The following is a 13,227-nucleotide window of genomic DNA, read 5'->3' on the forward strand; positions in this document are numbered from 1 at the left end:
CAATACACAAAACCTCTCCAAAACTACTACGGAACATAATCGATGTCAGGTGTTACTTTTATAAATACATAGTGTATAGTCTAAATATGGCCACCACATTCGGAAAAATTGGATCTTTGGCTGGTAGATATTACAAAAGGAAGATCCTGCTGTTACAGGTAGCCATTGCAGTGGATCAGTATGGTCTTCGCATTCAGACCATAGGTGGGAGACAGGGTATAGCTCAGTGGTAGAGCATTTGACTGCAGACCGTAGGTGGGTCTGTGAACTGTACGTGAAATAAGAACGGTTTTGTCACTGAAGAATGCCGTCTCCTGGAGGACGAGATGAAAGAAGAATAAAATGCCCACTGGGATTCAGCATCTTTCATTTTAATCCACATGGCAGTCCTATGAGGGAGGCAATATTCTTGGTTCATTATCCAGTCACAGAAGCCGAAGTTCAGAGAGTTTCTAGGAAAATCGTCCAGATCATAAAGCAAATGTAAATGAGTCTCAAGACCATGATTGGTCATTGTTCTGTTCAAACTTGGACTTCCAGTTAATCCGGATCCCAGATAATGGCAGTGTGTCTCTATCTTCCAAAGTCCTTTGTGCTGGCATGCTAATTGTCTTTTATTTATTTATTTATTTTAATTTGTTTTGACAGATCACAAGTAGGCAGAGAGGCAGGTAGAGGAGGCGGGGAGAGCAGGCTCCCCACTGAGCAGAGAGCCCAATGCAGGGCTCTATTCCAGGACCCTGAGATCATGACCTGAGCCGAAGGCAGAGGTTCAACCCACTGAGCCACCCAGGCGCCCCATGCTAATTGTCTTTTAAAGAAATCTTCTCAGTTTGGCAGCTTGCTACTATCAGTGTACTATTTTAGCTCTGTGTCAATGTAGTAAACTAGATACTATAACACAGGCTATTTGGGGTCATTCTAATGGGGTCTGCTGAGGACAGTGTGAGGCACCTGGACCTCCCACAAGCACACTCTAATAGCTCTGTGAGCATTAGACAGAACGATCTAATGGAGGGCCTTTTCCTAGCAGCTCATTGATTATAAATACTACTCTTAAGTATTCATAGGTGGAAAAGTATTTGTCCAGATGAAAATAATGATTTTTAGGAGCAGCGATGTAAATTCTGAGCATTTGCACCATGGTGGCCATTGGTGGAGGGAAACCTCAAGCTTATAGTGAGTTATCTTAGGTAGAAAATTAAATGAAAATAAAAAATGTAGAGACTAACAGTGTCAATTTTTTTTTTTTCTGTTTTACAGGTTGATGACCAAATGAAGCTGCTTCAGAATTGCTGGAGTGAGCTCTTAATTCTCGACCACATTTACCGACAAGTGGTACACGGAAAGGAAGGATCCATCTTCCTGGTTACTGGGCAACAAGTGAGTATAGAGACCCCCCACCCCCCAAAAAATGTCTTTTTATTAAGCATGTTCAGAATGGCAGGAATTTAACTAGGTCAGAAGCACTCTGGTGCTTTGAAAGGAAAAGATTGGCTGCAAATAATTTAGAAAAGCTGACTTGGTGCACTCTGTTCCTACACTGATGATTACGGTTAAACTTGTAAAAGCAAACATAATCACAGACATTCTGCTGCTTTCACTCTGCTGGGATTGGAAGTTGTGCTTTGAAGGCTCAAAACAACTGTTAAATCAGAATTAATGATGAGTACCCAGCCATCTTTCCTCGGATTTCTGCGTTCATCTACACACTTGTTTTGTCAGTTACTAAAAAAAAAAGCTTATACCTTGCGGAATCCTACTGTTTTGGCATCATAGTGGTGGAAGAGACTGATTCAGACATCGTACATAAATATTGGCATAAAGGCATGCGAGGGAAAAGGGCCAGGAGTTCCAGTTTTTAGGAGCTACCGTCATTCCAAAGGAAGATGAAAAAAAAGTTGCTGTTCATCCCTACTCCTTTCTGAATAGATACTCGGTGGATCCACAGATATTTATTGGGCATCCGACAGCATGCCAGCCACTAGTGGAGGGCAGTGGCATGCATTAGAGACCCTGTCCTCATGACGCTTGACATTGTAGCAGGGAGAAGCTGACCATAATGAATCTTCATGTAACATTTATGTATATGAGAAACGTATGATGTATTAGAGGTCAAAGTGCTTGTCGAATAAAAGAAGAAAGAAGAGGACGTGCTACGCAAAGGAGAATGCACACGTATCCAGGGGGTACGTGGTAGCCCGACCCAAGGATTGCCGTGTTCAGTACGAGCGGTTGGGTTTGGTCTTTAATGAGAAGGTGATGTTTAGCAAAGACTCAAAGGAGGAGAGATTGTTGTTGGCTTCACCGATATCTGGGGAACGGAAAGTACTTAATGGACCTAAGTCCAACTTTATAGGATTTTGGCATGTCCCTCCCAGTCCTTCGCCTTCCTTCAGTAACTGATGTGTTATTAAAATAAATGCATGGAACCCCTTGATTCCCTAAGTCCATTGGGTCATTCCTATTCAGGCCTCGCTGCAGCGTTCCGCAGCGCTTCCGGACTCTGTTGCCCAGGCCCCGTGATCTTTTACATGCAGCCATAAATGTTTATGTGCTGTGAAACCACAGCAGTGCCTATTTGAAAATGAAAGGCTGTCTCCACGCCATTTGCTGTATTATTCATAAATCACCTTTTCCCAATCAAATTAAAGGCAAGCACTATTTCAGAGTTTTTGCAAATTGGATCAATTCAACCATCTCCATCACTATCTGGTCCCCGCTTTCTGTACATCTCTTGAGAAAAGCCTTCCAGGCGAGCAAATAAAGTCTCATGGGCTTGACTTTCTGGGCTTTTAAATTTGCGTTGAACATTTTTGTTCGGGGACCCAGGGTTTTGGAGGACATGTACCCATTTCTAGAGTTTCCTCACTGGGTAGGCCTCCAGCTCTCTCTCCACCCCCTTCCCCGTTTCCCCCTCCCCTCCCTACCCGACGAGGAACTGCATTAGAAGGAACCTCAGCCCACAAATTAATTTGATTTCATTTCCTTCTGAGTTTCAGAAATCAAATGGGTTTGTACTGTTCTTTCTCAAAGCACTTTCATTCTTGCTCTTTAGAAATACTCCTTATTTCACATTTCATTTTGCCTTAAGTGCTGCCCCTGGGTAAAGGTAATTACCATTTAAAAAGTAGGGAAAGTGCATTTCTTGTCTCTGATTTTCAAAACCAAGAACAGTCAGAAATAGATGGTATTTATCATCTTAAGTATCAATTACTGCTGCTTCATGTTTTGCCCTCACAACCGAATACCGAACTCCCTAGCGAAGAGCTAGTTCTTCCCCTCTCACCTTTCCTGCCACCCAGAGTCTTCTAGCTCCCTCCTCTGCCCTCGTGAAGTGAGTCACCTTTCTGTCAAAGCCCTCCCCTACCCCTTTGCATCCAATCAATGCAGACCTTTGTAATGATTCATTATAACCAAATACTCTTAATTTGTGAAAATTATGGAACAAACCTTGTATTTTCTATTGTGGAATAGGCTAAACATTTTGAATCTATCTCTGGGCTTCCTGCAATTTCTTATATATTTTTCTTAAGGATTTGATTGGCTTTATTAAGTGGTTCATGGATTGGGTAGCATTCAGTTAGGAAGTAGAGAGACGCTCTGGCAGTTTCTTTAGTTCTTTCTTGGGGGGGAGGGGCAGGAGGGAGGGAATCATAAGCAGGCTAGGTCTTCTGACCCTGAGATCAAGACCTGAGCCTCTGTCAAGAGTTGAAAGCTTAACCTCCCCCGACCCCGATAGTCACCCAGGTGCCCCAACCTGCAATTTCTTAAAGCAAAAGAAGTGCTGTGAAGGAAGACCCTTGGAAAGCGTGTGACCTTTGCAACAGAATGAGGAAGATATTTTAATGTGGAGTCATAGACAGATTTTTACATCTATATAGCGCCTGTTTAGTGCTGAATATGTTAGGTGCCTGAAAAGTATCAGCTGATGGTCCAGAGTAGAATTGCCCTATCGTGACCTACGAGCTGAATTAAAACAAGTTAACTTGGACTCAACACCCAGAGCACGCTTCCCCACCATCTCATCTCTACTTTCTTACACCTTCCCATTTCCGGTCGTGGGGCTGAGACCCCAGTACTGGTCTGGCATTAAGAAGTTGCTTTCTACGGCAGTGGGCATGTACTGCTTCCCACCCTGAGATGCAGAGAGATAGGTGAAAATGTGATGTATAACTTCCTTAGAATAGTAAATACCTCTCTGACGGCAAATGTGGGAAAACCTAGATGTTTTTGTTAAAACAATAATAGATCATTTGGTGTATGCTAATTTTAGAACGATTGTTACAATAATGATGAAAGGAACGACTACAGGAAGCATAAGAGTAGAGCAATATTCTGAGGGGAGGGGAAATGATTTTTCTTTTAAAATTTTATTTATTTGAATAAATAAAAGAGCAAACGAGCAGGAAGAGGAGCAGAGGGAGAGGGACAAGCAGACCACGCTGAGCGTGGAGCCCAGCATGAGACTTGATCTCAGGACCCCAAGATCATGACCTAAGCTGAAACCAGGAGTTGGACGCCCAACAGACTGAGCCACCCAGGCATCCCCAGGGTGAACACTTTTTTTTTTTTTTTTTTTTAGCATGATTTTAAAAGGAAAATATATGGAGGTAGTTGAAGAAAACAAAAAGAGAGAACTTAACCCTTTTTTAGTATATGATCTAATAACAGTCAAGCTCCTGGCAGAGTATATTTTCATTACTAGTACATGGCTATTTGCTGTCTGGTATGAAAATGTTGAGTGTGTGTGTGTGTGTGTGTGTGTGTGTGTTAACACACATTAGTTTAGTTGAGAATTGAACTGACTGGTGTTTGAGTTCCTGTTCCAAAATTTACTAGCTATACCATCTTGGGGAACTCCCCTTACCATTCAAGTTTCAGTTTCTTCACTTATCCAGGGGGGATTGTAGGGGAATCTGTGTCAGAAATTGCAGTAGGAATTACAAGAAATAGTTCTGTAAAGTACGGACATGAAAATTTCAGGGTATCAAAACGGTGTGAACAGGAGGCTGATAGGAGGTCAACAGCCCTGTGAAGAAAGTACTCCTTATTATTAAGAGCATCCCCATTTTACAGATGAGTAACTGCGACAGAGAGAGGTGAAGTAGTTGATGCAAAGTCAAAATACAACTAATAAAAGCAGTAGAATGTTCTGATCTAGGCAGTCTGGTGCCGAAGTTTGTGTTCTTTTTTTTCTCCCTTCTTTTTTTCTTTTAAGATTTTATATATTTATTTAGGAGACAGAGAAAGAGTGAGGGGAGGAGCAGAGAGAGAGGGACCAGCAGACTCCCTGCTGAGCATAGAACCTGACACAGGGCTCGATCTCCCGTCCCTGAGATTATGATCTGAGCAGAAATCAGAAGTTGACGATCAGTCAGCTGAGCCACCCAGGCGCCCCAGAGTTTGTTCCTTTTTTTTTCTTTTTTTTTTTTACTTTTCAGAGTTCCAGAATTCCAGAATTCATTGTTCATACACCATACCATACCAGTGCTCCAGGCAATACGTGCCCTCATAATACCCACCCCCAGGCTCACCCAACCCCCCACACCCCAAGAGTTTGTGTTCTTAACCAACATACCATACTGCTTTTCTGTATATCTCACAGATGCTACAAAGTCTTCGTGTATAATTTCTGTGCATGACAGCTTCTGTGAAACTTCCAAGCAAGACACTCATTTCTTCTTTATGAGCCTAAATATATAAATGGCTTTGTTTTACTTATAAATTTCTTGGTGTGGCATTGTTATCACATTGTAAAAATAAATTTAGATCATCAGAAGCATTTTAATGTGATTATTATGTACCGTTATAAAATTATTTCAGCATTAAGAAAATGCTAGAAAGAAGAAAAAGGGTCACTCAATGTTACCACTCTAAATCAACTGCTTTTGTTGTGTTTTCTTCCTAAATGCGGCATTTTCTTAATTTTCTAAAGGAAACAATTCCTCTGCCACCAAAACACATTGACCTACTACCACAGATTTGTGCAGAAATGTGAACTTTGAAACAGTGATAGATGCCTCAAGTCATGATGTTGATATCATGTTGAAAAAAAATTAAACAGCATTCTTCCAACGAAGTGTGTAAAATAACCCTATGGACAACTTAACACTCACCTACAGGAGAAAAACAGCTTGATTCACTTAATTTAAAAACATTCACGAAGACCTGATAATTGAAGGAAAATCAAAAATGGGGGGGGGGTGGAATTAGACAGCGTCCCGCCCTCGCTGGGGATAAGAGTTGTAATTTATCGTCTAATGACACTGATGACTAAGCCTCACAGAGGGCTTTGCACTGTGCCCTTTCACAGGTAAGCCGCGCGACATCAGTTCAGATAAGAGGGGAGGAAGGTTCAGAGGAGGAAGTGCACAGGGAGTCAGATGGGCGTGTGAAGCTGTCCAGATTCCACTTCTAGAAGGAAGTGCCTTATTTCTCAAGTGACTGTATTTGACCAAACTCCTTCACAGGTTGAGACAGACACCTGCAAATCCTCCCAGGGTTAGAGGAGCAGTGACAAGGAATTTCTGGATAAAACTTGAACTAAACTAACTAAACTTTAACTAGCTAAAATCCATCACCTTTTTCAGCCTCAACTAGAAGAAATACGGTACTCCCACATTACTCGGTAGAAAGTTCCAGGTTTGGGGCGCCTGGGTGGCTCAGTCAGTTTGGTGCCTGCCTTCAGTTCAGGTCATGATCCAGGGGCCCTGGGATCGAGCCCCACAGCATGGGGCTCCTCGCTGGGGAGCCTGCTTCTCCCTCTGCCTCTGCCTGCTGCTCCCTTGCTTGTGCATGGTCTCTCTCTCTCTCAGATAAGTAAAATTCAAAAAACAATTTCCTGCTTTGCTTACAGAATTTTCTCAGCTGCTCCATGATGAGTTCTTCTAGAACAAATGAAAATGTTTATGATGAGTATTTTAAGACTAATAAATAGTAATACTCAATACATCTCAATCTGTACCACCAGGACTGTAGTCCTCACACACAAGCGACCCAGGCAGCAATTCTGTGTCCGCCTGAGCATGCATATGGCGTCTACACAGTGCTTTATAGCATCTCTGCTAGACAGGCTAAGGAATGCAAGGCCCCACCTGCTCCTTGTTCCAATATTCTGGCATTTTCCTCCTGAATGCAGCTCATGGTAAATTTGTTACAATAGACAAGGAAGAGAAAGACTAGACTGGTTTTAAATGGAGGGGATCTCCAGGGAACTGGTGCTTGGAGCTTGAAGAGGGAAAGGAAAAAGTTGGATAAAATAGCACAACTTTTTCAAAAGTCCCATGGCTAACAAGTTACCTAGCATATTATGTTCACTAAATAAATGTCTGCAGAATTGAGTGCCTTTGTAGTTCACTGAGAATTAGAGCAATTGAAAGAATTCGACTGCAGGGCACCTGGGTGAAGGTTCAGTGTCTGCCTTCAGCTCAGGTCATGATCCTGGCATCCTGGAATCAAGCCCCATGTCCAGCTCCCTGCTCAGTGAGGAGGCTGCTTCTCCCTCTCCCTCTGCTGCTCTCCCCTCTCCGTCTACCACGCCCCTGCTTGTGCTCTCTCTGTCTCTCTCTTCCTCAGTCTCTGTCTCTATATGTTCCTCAAATGAATAAATAAAATCTTTAAAACAATAGTAGTAATAATAATAATAGAAAAGAATCCCACTGCAAAGAACAGCCCAGGGCACCACTACCTAGTATTGGAATGAGGATTTGGTGATTCACACCAAATTTCTTACTTAAACCTAAGGTCAGCTATCATGCATTCATTTTGTCTTTTTAATCAGCCACCTATATAAGCATATGTTAAATCTTGTTAAGCAAAAAGAGAGTAATGATTATTGGTAATATTATTAATAATTTTAGTAACTTACATTAATAATTAGTGTTAATATTATAACATCTGGATTATAAAATGAATTCTATATCTTTAACATTAAGAGAAGAATTTGTTTCTATCCAGTAATTTAAAAATACATGTACATAAAACCTATCTGTGTATATATATACTTACATACACATAAAATAACAATGGAGTACTTTGAAGTGGAATTGCTTTTAGTATTTGCATATTGTAGCTAATTAACAGCCACTGTAACATCATCCTAAGGGAAAGGTCTACTGGCAACTTATTCATTATCTTCTATTATTGTGTATCATATTAAAATGACAGGCATCTTACAATGTACAAGTCATCAAAAATCTCAGTTATTAGAACTAAAAGCAATTTAGCTAAAATGGTTTCTTCCTTCATGATGAGTGAAACTTATCCAAAGGGGACAGCAGCTTATAGTATTTCTTCAATATCTGCCTTGAATTTAATGGCACAAAGATTACATGTAAGAGAGCAATAAATTAATTTTACTAAGTACATAAAAGACAAGGCCAGCTGCTCCTGAAATGAGCACAAACTCTGCATTCAACAAGGAAAATATAATTATGTTTGTAATAAAATGTAAGGAAGTTGCAGATCGGTGTGCTGTTGCAGGAATAAATCACCCATCCTCCTTCGGAGCCCTGCAATTTGATAAATTATCCTTGAAGGAAATGTTATCGGAGCTCCCATTTAATAAGCATGTTTGAGCTTTCAAATTAGCATGTAAATAAATGTATAGCTATAAAGTTGTTGGTATGCCAATTGATTCCCCGAAGTTCATCTCACTAAAGGTCTCTAGCTGAATGGAATCTTATGAAACAATTGCAGTTCGTTTCCGGTATAGTGCACTGTATTTTCAAGTATAAAGTTCTGGGACTTGAACTTAGTATTACACACCTGTTAGAACTGCACACATACCAAATTTTAATGAACCAGTCTTTTTTAAAAAACGAGGTTCTGGTGAATAATGTACTACATTTTCAAGCATGATGTTCTAGCATTTGAACTTCTTGCAGACTGGTTAGAACTATGCACTTAAAAAACTCCGTTAACTTCATGCTACAAAATATTAATACCAGCATATTTGCAGTTTATTCTAGTGCATTTTCCTGGTTGAAGGCTTCACTCGAGATCTTGATCAAATGTGCTGTGTACATTCTATGCTGCAGCTGCAGTGCATTCAACCACCGATTCTCGGCTTAAATTGGTAGTATTATTCCAAGTACGCTCATTTCCTGATAATCACCGAAATGGGAGGCACCTTTACTATCCTCTAGCTTAACTGCTTTATGTAAAGATGAGGGTACCAAGGGATGGGGACTCCATCGGACTTGCCCAAGATGCTTCATCTGTAAGTGGCCGTGTTGGCCCAGATCTCCTGTCCTGTCCCAGTTTTCTTCCACTCTGTGACCCCACAGGGCCTTCCTGCTGTCATTCACGCACTGATCCTATTTGTCTCTGGAGGATTTCTTTTACGACCTGGGGGATAGGGAGAGCGTGGATAGTTGCTAAAGAATTGAGAGCTCAGGCACCACTTTAAGAAGAATTTCCTGGGGGCCCCCGGGTGGCTCAGTGGGTTAAGCCGCTGCCTTTGGCTCAGGTCATGTTCCCAGGGTTCTGGGATCGAGCCCTGCGTCGGGCTCTCTGCTCAGCAGGGAGCCTCCTTTCTCCTCTCTCTCTGCCTGCTTGTGATCTATGTCAGATAAATAAATAAAATCTTAAAAAAAAAAAAATCAGAAAAAAGAAGAATTTCCCGGACCAGAAAGATGTCACAGAACTGGCAAAATGGTAATTCAGACATCCCTTTGGGGGCCACACTGACCGTCATCACATATTCCAATGTCCCAGCTGCTTGTCCTCTCTGCGTCTGGCTCAGGTTTCGGGCTGCCTGGGTCCTGACCCTTTCACACACTCTGAAACAGAAACCAAAGGAGTTCTTAGAAACACTTGATGTTTAAATTTAGTGGACAGATGCCAGCACATGGACAAAAAGCAGGAAGGACAGTGCTGTGCTTGATACAACAGACCTAGAACACACATTAACCGCGCCTTTTTCATGCATAGTTGACTTTATATAAACTGATTGACACCTTTGGGGGTCGTCTTTCTACTGACTCTTAATTTTTCTCACTCTTAAAAAAAGGTTTCTGTACATCCAGTATTCTCTAGTTAAAGCTGAAAATTCAACTCATCATATTTACACAATAAAAAAAAATCCATTCTGCCTTGTTTTTAATTGCAAATTCTACTCCGGGGACTAGTTCTCCTGCTTAGGAGGCAGCCCTGTGCCTTCTCGTAGAGAAGCAAGTGCAGTCAATTATGGTAATGAAATGTCAATAAATATAAAAATTTAATACAGTCTGCTCCGAGTGAGTGGCAGATGAGGACCTGCCTCCCAGACAAATTTGCTGCTGCTGCAAATATTAAATGCACCTAAAAGAGTATCTGGTTGCCTGAGAGCTCTCCAGTACAAAAAGGATGGGAGCATCAGATACCAACTGGGTTTTCCCATTATGCTGTAATTGCAGCCGCAAAACCAGTACCGTCATTGACAGCCGTCCCAACATCTTAACTTATCATTATAAGCTGAACTTTTTATGTCCCCATGAATAATCTAAGATTGGTGCATTGCAGCACCTTTTAAAATGTTTTAATGGAGAAGAAAAAAAGCTTTTTTTTATGTTTTCCATATTCAGAAATAATTCCTCTTAAGATGATTGGTGGCTTTAGAGAGAAATATATTAATAATCATATGAATGAAAATAGTGGTTGTTGCTTTTTAGGAAGTAACCTGAAGAAGAACCAGAATGCGATTCTTTCCTCCTTCACAAGCCTGCATTCTTGGATAATGACTGCTTCCAAACATAGTCTTTTAATAAAATAAAAATGGGAACCTACCTCTTTGTGCCTTCACTTTCTCATGCACCGGTGAATTCATCTTGTGCTCTTAGAAAGCTATTCTGGATTCACTTTTTAGGGGTAGTATAGTTTACTTTCAACATACTTGAGACCCAGTTAAAAATGTTAACCTTACATGAAAATGTAATTTTACAATAGAAAAAAGATGAAGGTAGACATTTTAGGTAGCCAAGATCTGTTCCCTACAAAGTTTATCAAAATGATTAGATATATCAGAAAAATTAGGATCCATCTCAGAGTCCTAGTATGTCTCAAACTGTTTTGGGGGGGAATGTCCCCACTGTTACAAATCTGTAATGCCATCTGATTTTACCCACGATTCCTAAAAGCTTCAGTAAAATATTTGTCTCGATTTTTGTTTGTTCGTGTGTTTCTGATTCTGACACACAGTTCTGTGTTACAGGTGGACTATTCCATAATCGCATCCCAGGCCGGGGCCACCCTCAACAATCTCATGAGTCACGCACAGGACTTAGTGGCCAAGCTACGCTCTCTGCAGTTTGATCAACGAGAGTTTGTGTGTCTGAAATTCTTGGTGCTCTTTAGTTTAGGTAAGGCATCCTTTTCTCATACTCTGTACAACCAGATGTGATTCGATGGTGCCGGACTCTGCGTGTGTTGAAGTCAGTACATGCTTTTTTCTACCAAGATGCTGCCCTCCTTTTCAAATGATGGAATTGTCAAATGTGAGTATATTACGTGTATGTCTCTGCATGACTCATCCCCTGCGAGTAGATGGGTTGGGGCATGGAAAAGGCAGTTCTTAGGCGGGAGTCCTGAAGTTTCTCCCAAAGCGGACATAACGAGTAGGCAGCAGCCAGAAGGCCGTGTCAGAAGGCTGAATGGAGATCGCTTAGGAAAGACGTACAGGATCAAAGTGTAGGCACCTTCTGTTGATCGTTTCTATGTGCCTTTCATTAGAGCTTGCGGACTACTATTTTTATTGTAAAATATGGGTCATAATTAAAAACCTCTTTCTTAAATCTCGATCAGGATGAACCAGAGAATGTTTATAACTAGATGCATCACTATGCAAGTATAAAAGATGATGGTTGTCAAGGGGAAAGGATGCTTCTTTAGGAAAGCTTTGGGGAAGAAAGATAACTAAGCAAGACAGATTGGCTAAATCAAGGTTCTCAGTGAGTCAGTTGAGAAAAATCACCACTGCTTGGAATAAAAAAAGGATTAAGGAGATGGATTTTTATTGACTTCAAAGGAACAGATTTTTCTGCCTGTCCCATACTTGATTTCTGTATTTTGTTGGCTTAATAAAGCCAACTTAAATAAACGTTTTGCCAAGTCCATTTATTGCTTATTGGCAGACAGCTGAGGGAGGCAACTTCCCCTGAATGAAAAAAATGCAGAAATCAGATTTACCAACATATGTTTTTTCTTTAGTCTTCAGTTATAAGATAGTTGTGAATTCATAGCCTAAGAAATAAAACAATAAAACAAACTGCAAAGTAAAACAGATGTGTCTACTCTCCAAATTTGGTACTTTCTCTTTAAAATTCCTCTTGACAGCACTGCACAACTGTTGCTAATAAAGGGATAGTTTGAAGTAATAGAACCAGAGTTAATTTTTCACATGTAGTCAACATTTAAAATAAAAAGAACGTTTTCATATTTTGGAAAATGCGATAAATATAGCAAAAAGAAATGTCACTGAAAATTTAAAAAGACAACAGAATTTCATAGATGTAGTGTTCAAAGGTTTACAATGCCAGGACTGGATGCCGTGTGGTTTCTGCATTAACCGTTCTAAGTAGGAAAGTTCCATTCAAGTAAGTCGACATCTTTTACCCATGAAGAGTTTTTAGAAAATCAAGAGGAAGATAGCACAGGCGTGCTTGCTCTAATCTTACAGGCCGTTCTGGTGTATGGCAAGATCTTAGTCTTTTCAGCTGGCACATTTGATCAGTAATTAAATGGAAAAAGTGGCAATATTTGTGTAAGGAATCTTAGAGCATCTTAGTGATAAACTATTTAAAGAGAGTCATCTCACTTCAGTAGTATTTTTATTTTATTTAAAGATTTTTAAAGTTTATTTGAGAGAGAGAGCACTCATGAGAAGGGGAAGGGTCAGAGGAGAAGCAGACTCCCTGCCAAGCAGAGAGCCTGAACGGGGCAACTTGATCCCAGGACTCCAGGATCATGACCTGAGCTGAGTCGCTTAACCCGTTGAGCCACCCAGGTGCCCCACTTCGGTGGTATTTTAAATTAGTTGAATAACTGCATTTCATTTGAAGATGTAGACATTAATGATGGGCCGTGTTTTCTTGTCCTCACTTTTATCTTACCTTCATCTTTTTTCAAAATTACTGTGCTTTCTGCCAACACTAAGGAAGTAGGGGCTAGGGGCGGTGGTGCTGAAGTGCTTTCAGTCCTTGAACCTCACAAATTATCCTCCTGGACTATTGGGCCATCTATGTCCCA

General features: G+C 40.8%; 1 protein-coding gene across 3 annotated transcripts in view; it reads left to right on the forward strand.

Moving 5' to 3' along the window:
- The window catches only part of NR5A2 (nuclear receptor subfamily 5 group A member 2), a 138,009-nt gene that overhangs the window by 74,061 nt on the left and 50,721 nt on the right, over positions 1–13,227 (forward strand). For all 3 annotated transcript variants that reach the window (XM_059146214.1, XM_059146212.1, XM_059146213.1), the window contains 2 exons: positions 1,264–1,383; positions 11,195–11,342. In XM_059146214.1, the coding sequence (XP_059002197.1) occupies positions 1,264–1,383; positions 11,195–11,342 (268 nt within the window). The remainder of the gene's footprint in view (positions 1–1,263; positions 1,384–11,194; positions 11,343–13,227) is intronic.

Source organism: Mustela lutreola, chromosome 14 (assembly GCF_030435805.1).
Source record: "Mustela lutreola isolate mMusLut2 chromosome 14, mMusLut2.pri, whole genome shotgun sequence".
NCBI classification, from domain to species: Eukaryota; Metazoa; Chordata; class Mammalia; order Carnivora; family Mustelidae; genus Mustela; species Mustela lutreola.